Source organism: Globicephala melas, chromosome 17 (genome assembly GCF_963455315.2).
Source record: "Globicephala melas chromosome 17, mGloMel1.2, whole genome shotgun sequence".
Classification (NCBI taxonomy): domain Eukaryota; kingdom Metazoa; phylum Chordata; class Mammalia; order Artiodactyla; family Delphinidae; genus Globicephala; species Globicephala melas.
Genome location: NC_083330.1, coordinates 38,366,513 through 38,380,723, shown reverse-complemented (window position 1 = coordinate 38,380,723; position 14,211 = coordinate 38,366,513). Strand labels below are relative to the sequence as shown.

The 14,211-nt window shown below is 38.0% G+C and overlaps 1 protein-coding gene across 8 annotated transcripts in view; it reads left to right on the top strand.

Annotated features, from left to right (window-relative positions):
• RAD54B (RAD54 homolog B) overlaps window positions 1–10,566 on the top strand; it is a 94,991-nt gene extending 84,425 nt beyond the window's left edge. For 4 of the 8 annotated variants that reach the window (XM_030862891.2, XM_060287169.1, XM_060287171.2 and 1 more), the window contains 4 exons: window positions 4,122–4,383; window positions 5,903–5,969; window positions 6,158–6,355; window positions 9,508–10,552. In XM_030862891.2, the coding sequence (XP_030718751.1) occupies window positions 4,122–4,383; window positions 5,903–5,969; window positions 6,158–6,355; window positions 9,508–9,725 (745 nt within the window). In that variant the 3' untranslated portion in view covers window positions 9,726–10,552. Of the gene's footprint in view, window positions 1–4,121; window positions 4,384–5,902; window positions 5,970–6,157; window positions 6,356–9,507 lie in introns of all 8 variants that reach the window. The other 4 variants (XM_060287167.1, XM_060287168.1, XM_030862890.2 and 1 more) reach the window with 2 other exon arrangements.
• Window positions 10,567–14,211: the final 3,645 nt, after the last annotated feature.

The window sequence follows — 14,211 nt, the reverse complement described above, 5'->3', positions numbered from 1 at the left end:
ACTTTCTGTCTCCACGAATCTGACTACTGTAGGCACCTTATATAAGTGAAATCATACGATGTTTTGTCTTTTTATGACCAGCTTATTCTACTTAGCATAGTGTCCTCAAAGTTCATCGATGTTGTAGCATGTCAGAATTTCTTTCCTTTTTAAGACTGAGTAGTGTTCCACTGCATATATATAACATTTTGTTTACCCATTCGTCTGTCGATGGATAGTTGGGTTGCTTCTGCCTTTTGACTATTATGAATAATGTTGCTGTGAACATGGGTGTACCAACACCTTTTTGAGACCCTGTTTTCAGTTCCTTTGAAAATATGTCCAGAAGTAGGATTGTTGGATCATATGATAATTCTCTCTTTAATTTTCTGTGGAACCTCCATAATCTTTTTCGTAGCGGCCGCACCATTTTACATTCTCACTAACAGTGGACAAAGGTTCCAACTTCTCAACAACCTCTCCAGCTTTGCTATTTTCTGGTCTGTTTTGTTTTGTTTTTGACAGTAGCCATTCTAACGGGTATGAGATGATATCTCATTGTGGTTTTGATTTGCATTTCCCTAGTAATTAGTAATGTTGGGCATCTTTTGATGTACTTGTTGACTATTTGTATATTTTCTTGCAAAGACGTCTGTTCAAGTCCTTTGCCCATTTTTTTAAATTGGGTTGTTTTTTTTGTTGTTGTTGTTATTGAATTGTAGCCCCCTCCCCCTTCTTTTTTAATGGCCAATTGGGTATAGAGGCCAGGTTTTCCACATCTGAGCTGCCTATGCACAAACATCTCCTAAACCTTTAAAATACGTAGCTAGAAGTTGCTCACAGTGTTTGACTTCAGGGATAGTATTACTGTCTATACCTGATCTACTGTGTTATTGTTAACTAGAACTGGATAGTTCTATTTTCGGTCTACAGGCAGAACTTTTATGGAATTTTTTAAAAGAATACTTCAAAATTTAAAAAGTTCCTCTTCCCTCCTGGTTGTTGCATTCACGCACTAGGCTTCATGGCTTGGAGAGTAGAGTTCATGCCGAATTCCACACCCCGTGCATCTCTTGGTTGGACACTCTTGTGCTGGGTGCAGCTTGCACTGTACCTGACATGGCAGCCTTGCCTACAGATTTCAACTGCTTTCAGGGACAGTATAGTGACCATAAAAATAATAGCCTTGTTTGAAAGTGGTATGTATGTGTGGCGGGGCTTTAGACCTCTGGAAGGGGATTGTCCAAGGCTCTTTACCAAGATAGTCACCTATCCCATCAATCTACATCTAGCCTTGTAAGAACTTGTTGGGGGAAAATATTCTGAAGCCAGATTTCCTCCAGTCCAGTAAAGTTGTATCAGCAAAACTATGTTTAGATAATGTTATTCATCCCTGTAATAGTATAGAAAAGGAAGGGAAAAATGACTGAATTATTAGTATAGGAATTTTGGCAGATTGCATAAATGGTCTTAAGTTCTCCCTCCCTATATCCATGTTCCTTTGCTGGGTAACTTTGGGTGATCTACCATTCTGACTCTGAGCTCAGCCACGTGATCTGAATTGGTCCATGAGGTGCTGGCACACATGGCACAAGAAGAGGCTTGAGAAGATCTTGTGCACTGGGGCTTGTCCTCCTTTGTGCTTCCTGGAAACTTTTTGTCACCATGTGAATAAGCCTGGGCTAGCCTGCTAGAGGGTAAGAGACCTGAGAAACTCAGATGAGGCTTCCCAGCCGAGGCCCCTCACCAGTCAGCCAGTTCCCAGTCTACTTGGCAGCTGACTGCAGATGCTTGAGTCAGCACAGCCACGACCAGCAGAGGAACCTCTTAGCTGAGCCCAGCCCAAATTGCCAACCTACGGAATTGTGAGCTAAATATAAAATACATGGTTGTTGTTTTAAGCCACTGAGTTTTGGTTTGGTTTGTTATGTAGCCAAAGGTAACTGATACAGGAATACAAATATACATGATCTTTACCTTGTTAGCATAGATAATTAAGATAATTCTAACTGTTAAACATTTGCTTTATTTTAAAAATTTCTAGTGCTAATAATTATCTCACTAGTTATAAAACTTGTAGGAAATATTCTTGATCTGTTTTTTATTTTTTGCTTAATTCATCAAACTTTAGCTATTAGATAAATTCTGGTTTTACTTTTTACCATATTTTATTGTTTAAAATTTTTATTTTATCAAAATGTTAAAAGGGCTTATCATTAAAAAAGACAGGAGTTCGTAGTTCCATCTCTCCCCCTTTGCATCCTGTTTCTCAGAGTCAATCACCAGCTCCCATAGTATGTTGCCAGACCGTGTACTTATACGGCTATCTCTTGTCTTTTCCATATTTTCTTCATGAAAAACTCTAGCAATTTTTCTTCATTCTTTATACATTGAGTTATAATCTTTTTTTTAATATGACAATGCTTTTTGATAGTTTCCCATGGCTTTTATTTTATTTTATTTATTTAGTTTTTGGTGGCACGCAGAACTTCCCTGACCAGGGATTGAACCCTTGCCCCCTGCAGGGGAAGCGCAGAGTCTTAAACACTGGACTACTAGGGAAGTCCTGAGTTATAATCTTGATGTGCCTTAATATGGATCATGTTTTCATTTATTGAACTGAAAACTCTATAGTAAGTCGTTTTAATCTGAAGATCCCATGTCTGGGAAGCAGCCTCTTTCAGAAAACAATTTTCTTTTGTTTTATTTGGAATTTCTGTCAGTCATATATTGAACCTCATGGATTTATTCTATAATTCTTTTTTCTTTCCTCTCCTATTGGTCATCACTTTTCCTTTTTAATCTATTTCCGGGAAGATTCTCTTTCTTTCTTCTAAATCTCCTATTAAATTTTTATTTGGGCTGTCATTTTAAATTTCCAAGATAATTTTCTTATTCTTGATTGTTCTTTTTTATTGCCACCTCTTCTTGTGAATGCTATCTCTTATATGAGGGTATTAATTATTTCCTTAAAATTGTCTTCTGTTTCCTCCATTGCTCTGTTTTATTCATGTTTCTTTTTTTCTGTTTATTCGTTTTGGTTTCTATTTTTCGTGTTGGAGGCTGGCTTCAAGTAGCTGGTGGCCCTTGGTGTCCATTTATATTTAAGAGTAAGGCAGTAAAACACTAACTGAATGCTCTGTGTGCATGGGCAGGGCTTGTGGACTGCTGACCTGCGTTAGGTAACAGATAGCGAGCTGGCTTTTTTATTTGGGGATTCCCTATCTGTGGACCTTTTCTCTGGGGTCATTCAAATGAGTCATTCCAGAGGTGAATCTTCCAATAATATCTTTCTTGGGGTGTGGAATGCTTCGCTGCTGGTGTTCTGGGAGTTGGCAGAAAAGGGGGACTGGAATCTTACCATCCATTTTGCAGACCTTCATTTTGGTTTGTCACTATATCCCTGCCTTCTAGAGTTCCCTGGTCTAAGTTTCTTTGGTTTACTTTCTCCAGAGAATAAACATTCTAGTTGAGAAAGAAAAGTCAACTAGTTACATGGGATGAGGGCCTGAGTTCTACTTACCAGTGCTCTTGTAATAGCCCCAGTCTAAACTCCTTTCTTCTGAGCTGGCTTTACGAGAGTATATGGTGTTAATGAACTTGTACCTGTTTCTTATTGGAATCTCTCTCTTTGGGCACTTAAGTTTCACTTCCTCTGTACTCCTAAGCAGGTCACCATTCCACTATTCTCTGTTTTCATATATAAATGTCTCCTGTTTCATTAAAGATAGAGTTTGTCTTTCTGTTTCTTATTCTCCTGCTGTTCTTAGGGTGACTTAAGAGAGGTAAAGAAAGCAGAAAATTCTTTACTCCACTATCTTGATGCTGGAAGTCTCTTAGATATTGACTTTTTTTTTTGGCCACATGGCTTGTGGGAATCCCAGCTCCCCAACCAGGGATTGAACCTGTGCCCTCGGCAGTGAGAGTGCAGAGTCCTAACCACTGGATGGCCAGGGAATTCCCTCTTAGATACTGATTTTAAAATTGAATTTGAAGGAGAATGTGTGTTTTAATTGTACAAGGTCATTGTTGGATGTTCTATAAATATCAGTGATAGTATTATTGTGGTATTTTCCTTCAATTAAAAAAATCTAATATTGCTTTTCAATTGTGTATAAAGATTCTTTCTTTTTGATTGACAGGGTGGTGTTGGTATCCAACTATACACAAACCTTGAATATTTTACAAGAAGTATGCAAGCGTCATGGATATGCTTATACAAGACTTGATGGACAAACACAGATCTCTCAAAGGCAACAAATTGTTGATGGCTTTAATAGTAAATACTCTTCTGATTTTATTTTTTTGTTAAGTTCAAAAGCTGGTGGTGTGGGACTTAACCTTATTGGAGGATCTCACTTAATTCTCTATGACATTGATTGGAATCCAGCCACTGATATCCAGGTAGGACTGTTTATGTATTAAACAAACATTATAGAATGCCTATGGGGGATACAGGGCCTGCTGGGGATACGAGGATGATGATGATGTATAATAACTGCTGCATATTGAGCCCTTATTTTGTATCAGGCACTCTGCTAAGTGCTTTACATCTGTTTAATCTTCACAATAACCCTACAAGTGTGGATATTCTAAGCCCTGTTTTACAGATGAAGATATGGAAGTTTGTTCTCAGTCACATAGCTTATAAGAGGCAGAGCCAGGATTCACACCCAAACCTGTTATGTCTCCAGGCTCTAATATACTGTGTAGTTGGGCCTTCAGGATCCTCATGACCATCAGGGGAAGACAATAAAGTGTTACAGGTGCTATGATCAGCGTTTGTGCAGGGTATGGTAAAGATATAAAATTAGCTTATTTAAGGAAATATTTCAGAAGCAGCCTTTGGTTTTCTTCAGAATACAGTCCATTTTCATGTATTTTGAGATTTCTACCTATGGATTTGCATCTCATATGGTATCTGTGTTAGGAGACCTGGAGACAACCCTCGGGTTCAATGATTCACTAGAAAGACTCACAGAATCAAGAAAAACAGCTATATTCATAGTTAAGTTTTATTACAGTGAAAGAATACAGACTAAAATCAACACAGGTAGAAGGTGCATAGGGTAGAGTCCAGGAGAGACCAGGCACAAGCTTCCAGTTGTCCTTTTCCACTAGATTTGTATGGAACAACACTTAATTTTCCCAACATTAATGAGTGACAACACATGGAATATTGTCAACCAGAGAAATTCACTTGAGCCTTGGTGTCCAGAGTTTTTGTTGGAGGTCAGTCATGTAGGCGTGGATACCTGTGTGACTGACCTTAGTTGCTCAGTCTTCAATCCCTGCAGAGGTCAACTGGCCCAAGTCCCCACCTAAATCACACTGTTAGCATAAACTACTTGGTGTGGCCCAAGGCCCCAGGTAAACTAAGAAGCTCTTATCGGGCAGGATACTCCAGGGTTCCAGGAGCTGGTTGAAGGCCAGACTTTTCTTTGGAATGTGCAAGGTTTGAACATCAACCTTTTACTGTACAGTATCATTGATAAATCCTAACACCACAGAGATCTACGTAGAGCCTGAGCTGATTGCAGGTATCCTAGGGATTCCTTAGGGGTGAATCATTAGCCTCTTGGACTGAGAATAAACCCTCCATGCTATGCTATACTTGATTCTTTGCATTCTTACTGCCCAAACTCACTGTCCCATTTTTTGATGCAGATAGACCCTCTCACTGTTGCATGGCACCCTGTAATTATTTTACAGTACCACAGTGAGTGTTCATTCATCCCTTTCTTTATCCCAGGAAAAAAATTTGAAGTGGAGAATGCTTAGGTATGCCTGGGCTTTGTTTTTTGAAGCTGTAAGTGAAATCTAGAATTCCTAATCTTAATTGTATTAATGCAGGTTGCTTATGTGGGAAGGGTTATCATTAGTTTCTGCTTGTACTCTCAGAATTCTCATTAATTTTCTATAGGCAATGTCTAGAGTGTGGAGAGATGGTCAGAAACATCCTGTACATATTTACAGACTCCTAACCACAGGTAATAACTCTTCAGTGTGACAAAAATGTATTCCCTTTGAATAATTAAAGATTTTTTTTTTTGTTAATCTGTGCTTCAGTATCAGGAATAGTTATTTTGTTAGCTAGTATACTAAGAAACATGCTTTACCCTACAAAAATAACAGATGTAAAGATCTGAAGGAAATCTAATGAATGTTTCCTCTTCAGGTACGATAGAAGAAAAGATCTATCAAAGGCAGATCAGTAAGCAAGGTCTTTCTGGGGCAGTTGTAGACCTAACCAAGACATGTGATCATATTCAGTTTTCAGTAGAAGAACTTAAAAATTTGTTCACATTACATGAAAGTTCACATTGTGTTACTCATGACCTGCTTGACTGTGAATGTACAGGAGAAAATTATACAGGTTAGTTGTATTTTAATTGTTATGATGGTAAAGTTAATTGGTCTCCCTTTAGTAGTTGAAAATATTTAAATACAGAATAACTAAAATATTTACCCCTTGCATATGTTAGTTTTCTTTTTTCCTCAGGTCACAGGGCAGCTGCCACATGGGTATTTGAGAAAATTTTAGTTAGAACCTTATTCTTTCAATTTAGCTTCTTATTTCCGAATCAGTTGTGAAAAATTTGGCCTATTGGTAAAATCTTTCAAATCCTGATAATAATGACTTCAGAATTAGGGAAATGTTTTTAATCCTTATTTCTGTTTCACAAAAAACATAACACTTGACAGAATAATCCTACTGTTTATTTTGTGTAGAACTTATTCCTAATGAGGTCATATTTTATGGGGCAGTAAGCATGCGCTGCCATACTTCTCAGTGCTTCATGCACTGCTCGTGCTGCTTAAATGAGGCTGAAAGCGTCAACCCTCCAGAATTAATACCATTCAAATAGGTACTGGATCAGGAGTAGCACTTGAGCAACCAATGTCCAGTAGTTGGAAATCACTTGATAAATTGTGTTGAGATGGGTTTAAGAAGTAAAACTGTATAAGACTAACATGGAAGAATTTACATTTTATATAATCCACACTGATCTTCTCTATAGTATGATTTTTCCATCTTAGTAATTTCTTCTCTTATTATTTCTCTTTTCCCCTGTATTTATCTAAATTTTTTTTTTTCTTATTTTCTAAAGCTGAATCCTTAGCTTAATGGCTCTCAGTCCTCTTTTCTGAAATGGGAATTTAAGGCTGTAAATTTTCGTCTAAGCTGAATCTCATAATTTTGATATGCAGTCTTTTTATTATTCAGTTCTAAATATTTTTTTCCATTATAATTTATTCTTTGGCTCAGAGGTGTTTAAAAGTATGTTTTATGATGTATTTTAGTTTTTGTTATTGAATTTTAGCTACTGCACTGTAGTCACAAATATGGTCTGCATGATATTGATTCTTTGGAAACTATAGAGACTTGGTGTGTGGCCTGGTGTGTTTACTTTGTAAATATTTTTGTACATGAAAAGAATGTGTATTCTCTTAATTACTTAGTTTAGAGTTCGCCATATTAGTCAAATTTTCTGTTACCGAATTAGTTTTTTCTTATTTTACACATTTAAAAATTTACTAATTTAACTGAAAAATTGATAATATATTTACCTGTCTCAACTATTTAAAAATATAAAATGTATATGGTGAAAACTCTTCCTCCCATAATGCCATCATCTGCCTAGTTTCTAGTCCTGCTACCCTATGCAAAACCAGTATTATTAGTTTTATGTGTATCCTTCTAGATATATTTTTCTGCATATGCAAGGAACTCTTGCCCAGTTTCCCCCCCAATAAAGGGTAGTGTAATATGTGTATAGTTCCGTACCTGTTTTATTTAATAGTATCTTGAGATCTCCCCATATCATTAAAGAGTTTCCTCATTCTTTTTTTCTCTCAGCTATATAATCCTCCCTTGTATGAATAGACCATAATTTATTTATCTGACCTTACAGCTGTATAATTAGGTTCTTTCCAGTCAGTATATATCTTTATTCGTACATCTTTTTCCATATCTTCAAATATCTCTATAAGGTAAATTATCAGTGTTGCTGTGTCAGAGAATGTGTGCATTTGTAATTCTGATAGATCTTGCTAAGGTGCCCTCCACTGGGGATTGTATCATTTATACCCCACCAACAATATACTATTTCCCCACAGCTTTACCAGTTTAGGATTATCAATTGTTTGGATTTTTGCCAATCTGATAGTAAAAAAAATGGTATATTGGTCTAGTTTTAATTTAATTTTATTATGAGTGAAGTTGGGTATATTTTCCTATGGTTAAGAGCTGTATTTCCTTTATGTGAACCACCTGCTCATATCATTTGCCCATTTTTCTATTAATGACCTAATTCTGTGTTAGGCATATCTGTTATTGAAAGAGATATGTTAAAATCTTACAGTATGACAGTGGATTTGTCAGTTTCTTGTTATTCTGTCAATTTCTGCTTTATATATTTTGTATCTTCTTTGTAAAAATTTTTTCATTATTATTTATTTATTTTATTATTATGTAGTGATTGCTTTATCCCTGATGTCTTTTGCTTTCATTTTGTCTTTAGTTAACATATTACACTGACTTTTTAAAATTTTTATTGGAGTATAGTGGATTTACGATGTGTTAGTTTCAGGTGTACAGCAAATACACTGACTTTCTTATTGTTAGTATTTGTCTGGTATATCTTTTTCTGTTCTTTTATCTTGAATCTTTCTGTGTCCTTATGTTTTAGGTATCTTTCATGTAAATAATATGAGGCTGGATTTTCTTTTTTATCCAGTCTGATGTTCTCTTTTTTAAAGATTTAATTTTATTTATTTTTGGCTGCATTGGGTCTTCGTTGATGCACGCGGGCTTTCTCTAGTTGCGGCGAGCAGGGGCTACTCTTTGTTGCGGTGCGTGGGCTTCTCATTGCGGTGGCTTCTCTTGTTGTGGAGCACGGGCTCTAGGCACGTGGGCTTCAGTAGTTGTGGCACGAGGGCTCAGTAGTTGTGGCTCACGGGCTGTATAGTGCAGCCTCAGTAGTTGTGGCACATGGGCTTAGTTGCTCTGCGGCATGTGGGATCTTCCTGGACCAGGGCTCGAACCCACATCCCCTGCATTGGCAGGCGGATTCTTAACCACTATGCCACCAGGGAAGCCCTTGCTACAGAATATTAATGAGTTTGATTATGGAGTGTTAACCCACATTGTTACAGTTATGTTCTGAATTTGGAAACGTATCTGGCCCCACAGGCTTTTAGGTAAGAAACTGTGGACCTGTAATACATCTCTTTGGATGATTAATTTGTTTAATGTGTATTTCTCCTGCTAGACCATAAAGTCCTTGAAAACAGACCATGTCTATTTTTGTTCACCATTTTGGCCCCCATTGCTCAAATCAGCACATTGTAAACAATTTATAAATATTTGTAGAAGGAATGAATTAATTGAATTTGCTTATTTTAACATAAACCATGGTGATCAAATGTAACAAATCATATAAACTCATTATATATTTAAAAAGTATTGTATGTAATAGGATATTGATTGGCCTAAGGATTTCCTCATTGTTTTACTTATTTCAGGTGATTCATTGGAAAAATTCCCTGTCTTTAGAAATTGTCAGCTTGGTACACATCAACAGAAGTCTGACTCCCTGAAACCTGTCTCCATGTCACAGCTGAAGCAATGGAAACATTTTTCTGGAGATCATTTAAATCTTACAGATCCTTTTCTTGAAAGAATAAGAGAAAATGTGTCATTCTTTTTTCAGAATATAACCAATCAAACTACTGCTATATAACCCCCTTTAAAAAATTAATCTAGTAAGTAAATGTAATTTTGGAAAACAAATAGAATTATTTTAATTATAATAATATATTTTATTGCAAAATGTATTATAGTTTTGATATAATAATCAAAACTGAGTTGTTTAACTTTTTGTATATATTCTTAAATATTGAAACATTAAAGACATACTTGTATCATCCTATAATTGTTTATTAATAATTCCGTAATTAATGCAGTTTCATTAAGTAATTTCTAAGGAATTTTCATAAGGAATATTAAAAGGTAAAATGCCCTGTTTCTATCTTTGGGAAATCTAAACTGATTAGGAATATTAGACAGATGTGGGAGACAACTGAAAAATTTGGTAAGTTTAAACTACAGCTCAAAGGAGAAAGAGAATCAGAGACTAGGATTGCTAATGCTGAAGATTCAGTTGGACATAATAGTTGCTGCAGGGCGGTTTGGGTGAGAGTGGTCTGTGGGTTGTGGCAGGACGGGGAGGAGTACTGGACACTTCAAAGCACCGGTTTCTAATCTGGGACTTCAGACTGTAAAGCCATGTCCAGCAAGCATTGTTTGTACTCTGGTTAATGGTTCAGCTACCATCATGTCAAGGGGTTTCTGTAGTAATTTTTGACATTAAATAGAAAGTTTTAATGTATAAAGCAAGCTTTAGAAGACTGAAGTCTGCAAGGAGAAAGGAGTTACTCATTTAATCTCCAATTGGGGTTTCTGTAATCAGCTTTTGCTTCCTTTTAGGGAAATTTCTTTTAGACTGAATATTGTCTTGAGGTGTTGAATAAAGACTCAGTTGTGTATCATCAAGTCTGAGTTCTTTGGATCTGTGGTGCCATGCCTGGGCACTTGTACATCTAGGATTCATGAACTGGCAGTTTGGGGATCAAGTTTGTCGGTAAGGAAGTAGTCAACTAATAAAAAGCAAAAATGGTGTTTCTTGGCCCTTTGTATATGCCTCTTATATGAGGCTTTGCATATAAAACGTCTTCCAATATGTATCTTGCATCACATATTCTCAGGTGTAAAATCTTAAAAAAAAATGATAAGAGACTAGCAACTTTATTGTCTATCTTAACTGTAGTGGATACTAGTGTGTATTGCCCAGATTGCCCCCTTCAGGACCAATGTGCTCATTTACCCATCTATTGGGGGTGCTGCCTCTGACCACTCATAGCCAGATCTCTCCCTAAGAATATCCCACAGCTGAAAGGAGCTGCCTCGCTCAAGGTTACCCTCCCTCCCCTGGGTGGCTGGCATCCAGTGATTTGTTGTTACAGGGTAGAAAGGCCCAGCCTCCTTGCCTCAATTTGGGACAACCCTTCAGGATCATTCCAGCTCCATAGCTCCTCAGTTGAGGCCGGTGTTGCAGCTTCATTGCAGTCCAGCTTCTCTGTCTTTCCAGGCCTGCTTCCTTCAGTGCCTTACAGATAATCGTGTATTATAAGCTTTGCTTTATACCACATTTGAAAAATAGACCATGACAAAATGAATTACTATTTGTACATTCACAGTGTTGTACAATCATCACTACTATCCATTTTCAGAAGAGAGTTCTCTTCTTAATGTGTCCCTTCCCAGCACTCAAGGCCTCTATCCTAGCAACTCCCTAGTTGACAAATGCAGTGAACTCTTTGCAGTCTTTATCTTGACTTCTGTTCACATTAGGTATTGGTAAACTTCTTGAAATTCCTGCCTTTCTTAATTTTGATTAAATGATTAAACTAATTTGTCATTCCACAGATATTTATTGAGTACCTAGTACATGCTGGACATTGTCTTAGGGGTTATGCCTATAACAATTAAATAGGCAAAGTCTCTGCCCTCATTGTGCTTTCGTTCTAGCACCGTGAGAATAATACACATATATAATATTGTACATGGTGATAATTGCTATGAAAAGAAATAAGCAGAATAAGGGAGATACTAAACAAGGTGGGGATGGGGGTTGCTATTTATATAGGGTGGATTTATGCAGAGACCTGAAAAAACTGAGGGATTGAGAACCATGACATTCTCTGGAAAAAAGTGTTCCAGACGGAAGGAACCAAAAGTGCAGGGTCCTGAGACAGGTGAAGGAGTGTTCGACATAGCTGAGAAACAGCCAGAGGCCGTGTGGAGAAAGTAAGAAGCAAGTTAGAGCTGAGGTGAAAGAGGTAATTGCAATGGGGGATCAAATGTTACAGGGCATTGAAAACCACTTTGAGGGCTTTAGTTTTACTCTGAGGGAGATGGAAAACCTCTGGAAATTAGCCAAGGAAAGTCATGAGCTGAGTTGCTCTGTGATGAGAACAGACTGTGGTGGAAACAATGAGATGAGTTAGGAGGCTCTTGCCATAATCCAGTCAAGAGGTGTTGGTCGTTTAGACCAAGTGGCAGCAGGGCAGTGTTGAATTCTGCATATTTTTGAAGGCAGGGCCAACAAGATACCTGAATGGATTGAGTGAAAGGTATAAGAAAAAGAGAAAAATCATGAGTGATCTTGGAGTCATTTGGAATGATCCAAGGTTTCTGGTCTGAGCCAAAGGAGAAGTGGAGTTGCCAGTTACTGGGATAAGAAGACTGGGAGAGGAGAGGTTTGTGGGGGAAAAGCACAAGTTCACATTTGATTATGTCAAGTTTGATATGCCTATTAGATATCCAGTGGAGATGTCAGATAAGCAGTTTGGTACATGAGTTGAATTCAGAAGCATTGGTCAAGGCTGGAGATAAATTTAGGATTTGTCAGCATGTAGATGGTATTTAATAAAGTCATGAGATTGGAGGATATTACCTAGGTAGTAAGTGTAGCTACAAAAGAGATAGAACGAATATTATAGTGATAAAAATAATAATGGCTAACATTTATTAAGTGTTTATTACTGTGTTCTAAATGCTAAGTGCTTTTAACTCCGCAACGGGAGAGGCCACAGCAGTGAGAGGCCCGCGTACCGAAAAAAAAAAAAAAAGAGTACATGTTAACATCTGGGTTACACATACAAAGCACCTCTTCTGTGGTAGATACTCAATTTATAAAAAATTCTCTTCTTTTGTCCATCATCTACTCCTAGTCCTTACCTCTGCTATGTAGCATTTAACATAGTTTGTAACTGTTTATTTACCTTCCTCCCTCTCATGCTAAGCTGAATTCTTTGAGGACAGGGATTTTATCTTATTCATCCTAGTATCTCAGTACCTTGTATAGTCCCTGGTACAAGACAGCTACTTTTTTTTTTTTTTTTTGCAGTACGCGGGCTTCTCACTGTTGTGGCCTCTCCCGTTGCGGAGCACAGGCTCCGGACGCGCAGGCTCAGCGGCCGTGACTCACGGGCACAGCCCCTCCGCGGCATGTGGGATCTTCCCGGACCGGGGCACGAACCCGTGTCCCCTGATTCGGCAGGCGGACTCTCAACCACTGCGCCACCAGGGAAGCCCAAGACAGCTACTTTTAAGTAAGAAATGAATGAATGAATGAATGAATGAATACTTCATTGTTTTTCCCCCTTAGCTGCCATGATTGGGTTCCTTGCTCAGAGATGTCAGTTCCAGGGTATTTTTTAAGCCAATTTCTGAGCATGGAGCTATGCTTGACACTGAAGAAGGCAGAGCCAGCGATTTTTTTTGCCCTTCTGGCAGCATAGAGATTTCCCTTTTTGATTCCATGATTTCCATCAATCTGCTGCACGAGCTGACAAAAGCTGTCAGCGCAATGGGTATTATTTGAGTTACATACATGATTCATTTCTAATTACACAAATACACCTTTGACACATTCATGTGAAAATCTTGCTCTAAATGACAATATAAATACATTTTAATCACATTCAAATACATTTTAATCACATTCTCATTAGGACTGAATCACTAATGATGAATTAAAACGTGAGCAGCTCTGATCTGTAGAATTCAACTTCCTGACAGCCTATCCATCCATTGAACAGGGTGTATGATAAAGGAATAAGTCAAAAAACCCTGCTGTCGTTTTGTTTCTGAGTATTGCAACCTAGGCGTACATCACATTGCCTGGCAACTTTATTTATTTATGTTAAAAAAAATATTACCCACATCGGGCTTCCCTGGTGGCACAGTGGTTGAGAGTCCACTTGCTGATGCAGGGGACACGGGTTCGTGTCCCGGTCCGGGAAGATCCCACATGCTGCGGAGTGGCTGGGCCCGTGAGCCATGGCTGCTGAGCCTGCGTGTCCGGAGCCTGTGCTCCGCAACAGGAGAGGCCACAGCAGTGAGAGGCCCGCATACCGAAAAAAAAAAAATTACCCACTGATAATACAGTATAATTCTATTTCCAGTATCGCTGTTCATTTTATTTATTTATTTATTTATTTATTTACTTACTTACTTACTTAGGCTGCGCCGGGTCTTAGTTGTGGCATGTGGGATCTTTGTTGTGGCATGCAGAATCTTTAGTTGCTGCCTGCAGGCTTCTTAGCTGTGGCACGTGTGCAGGATCTAGTCCCCAATGCAGGGGTCCCGGGATCGAACCCAGG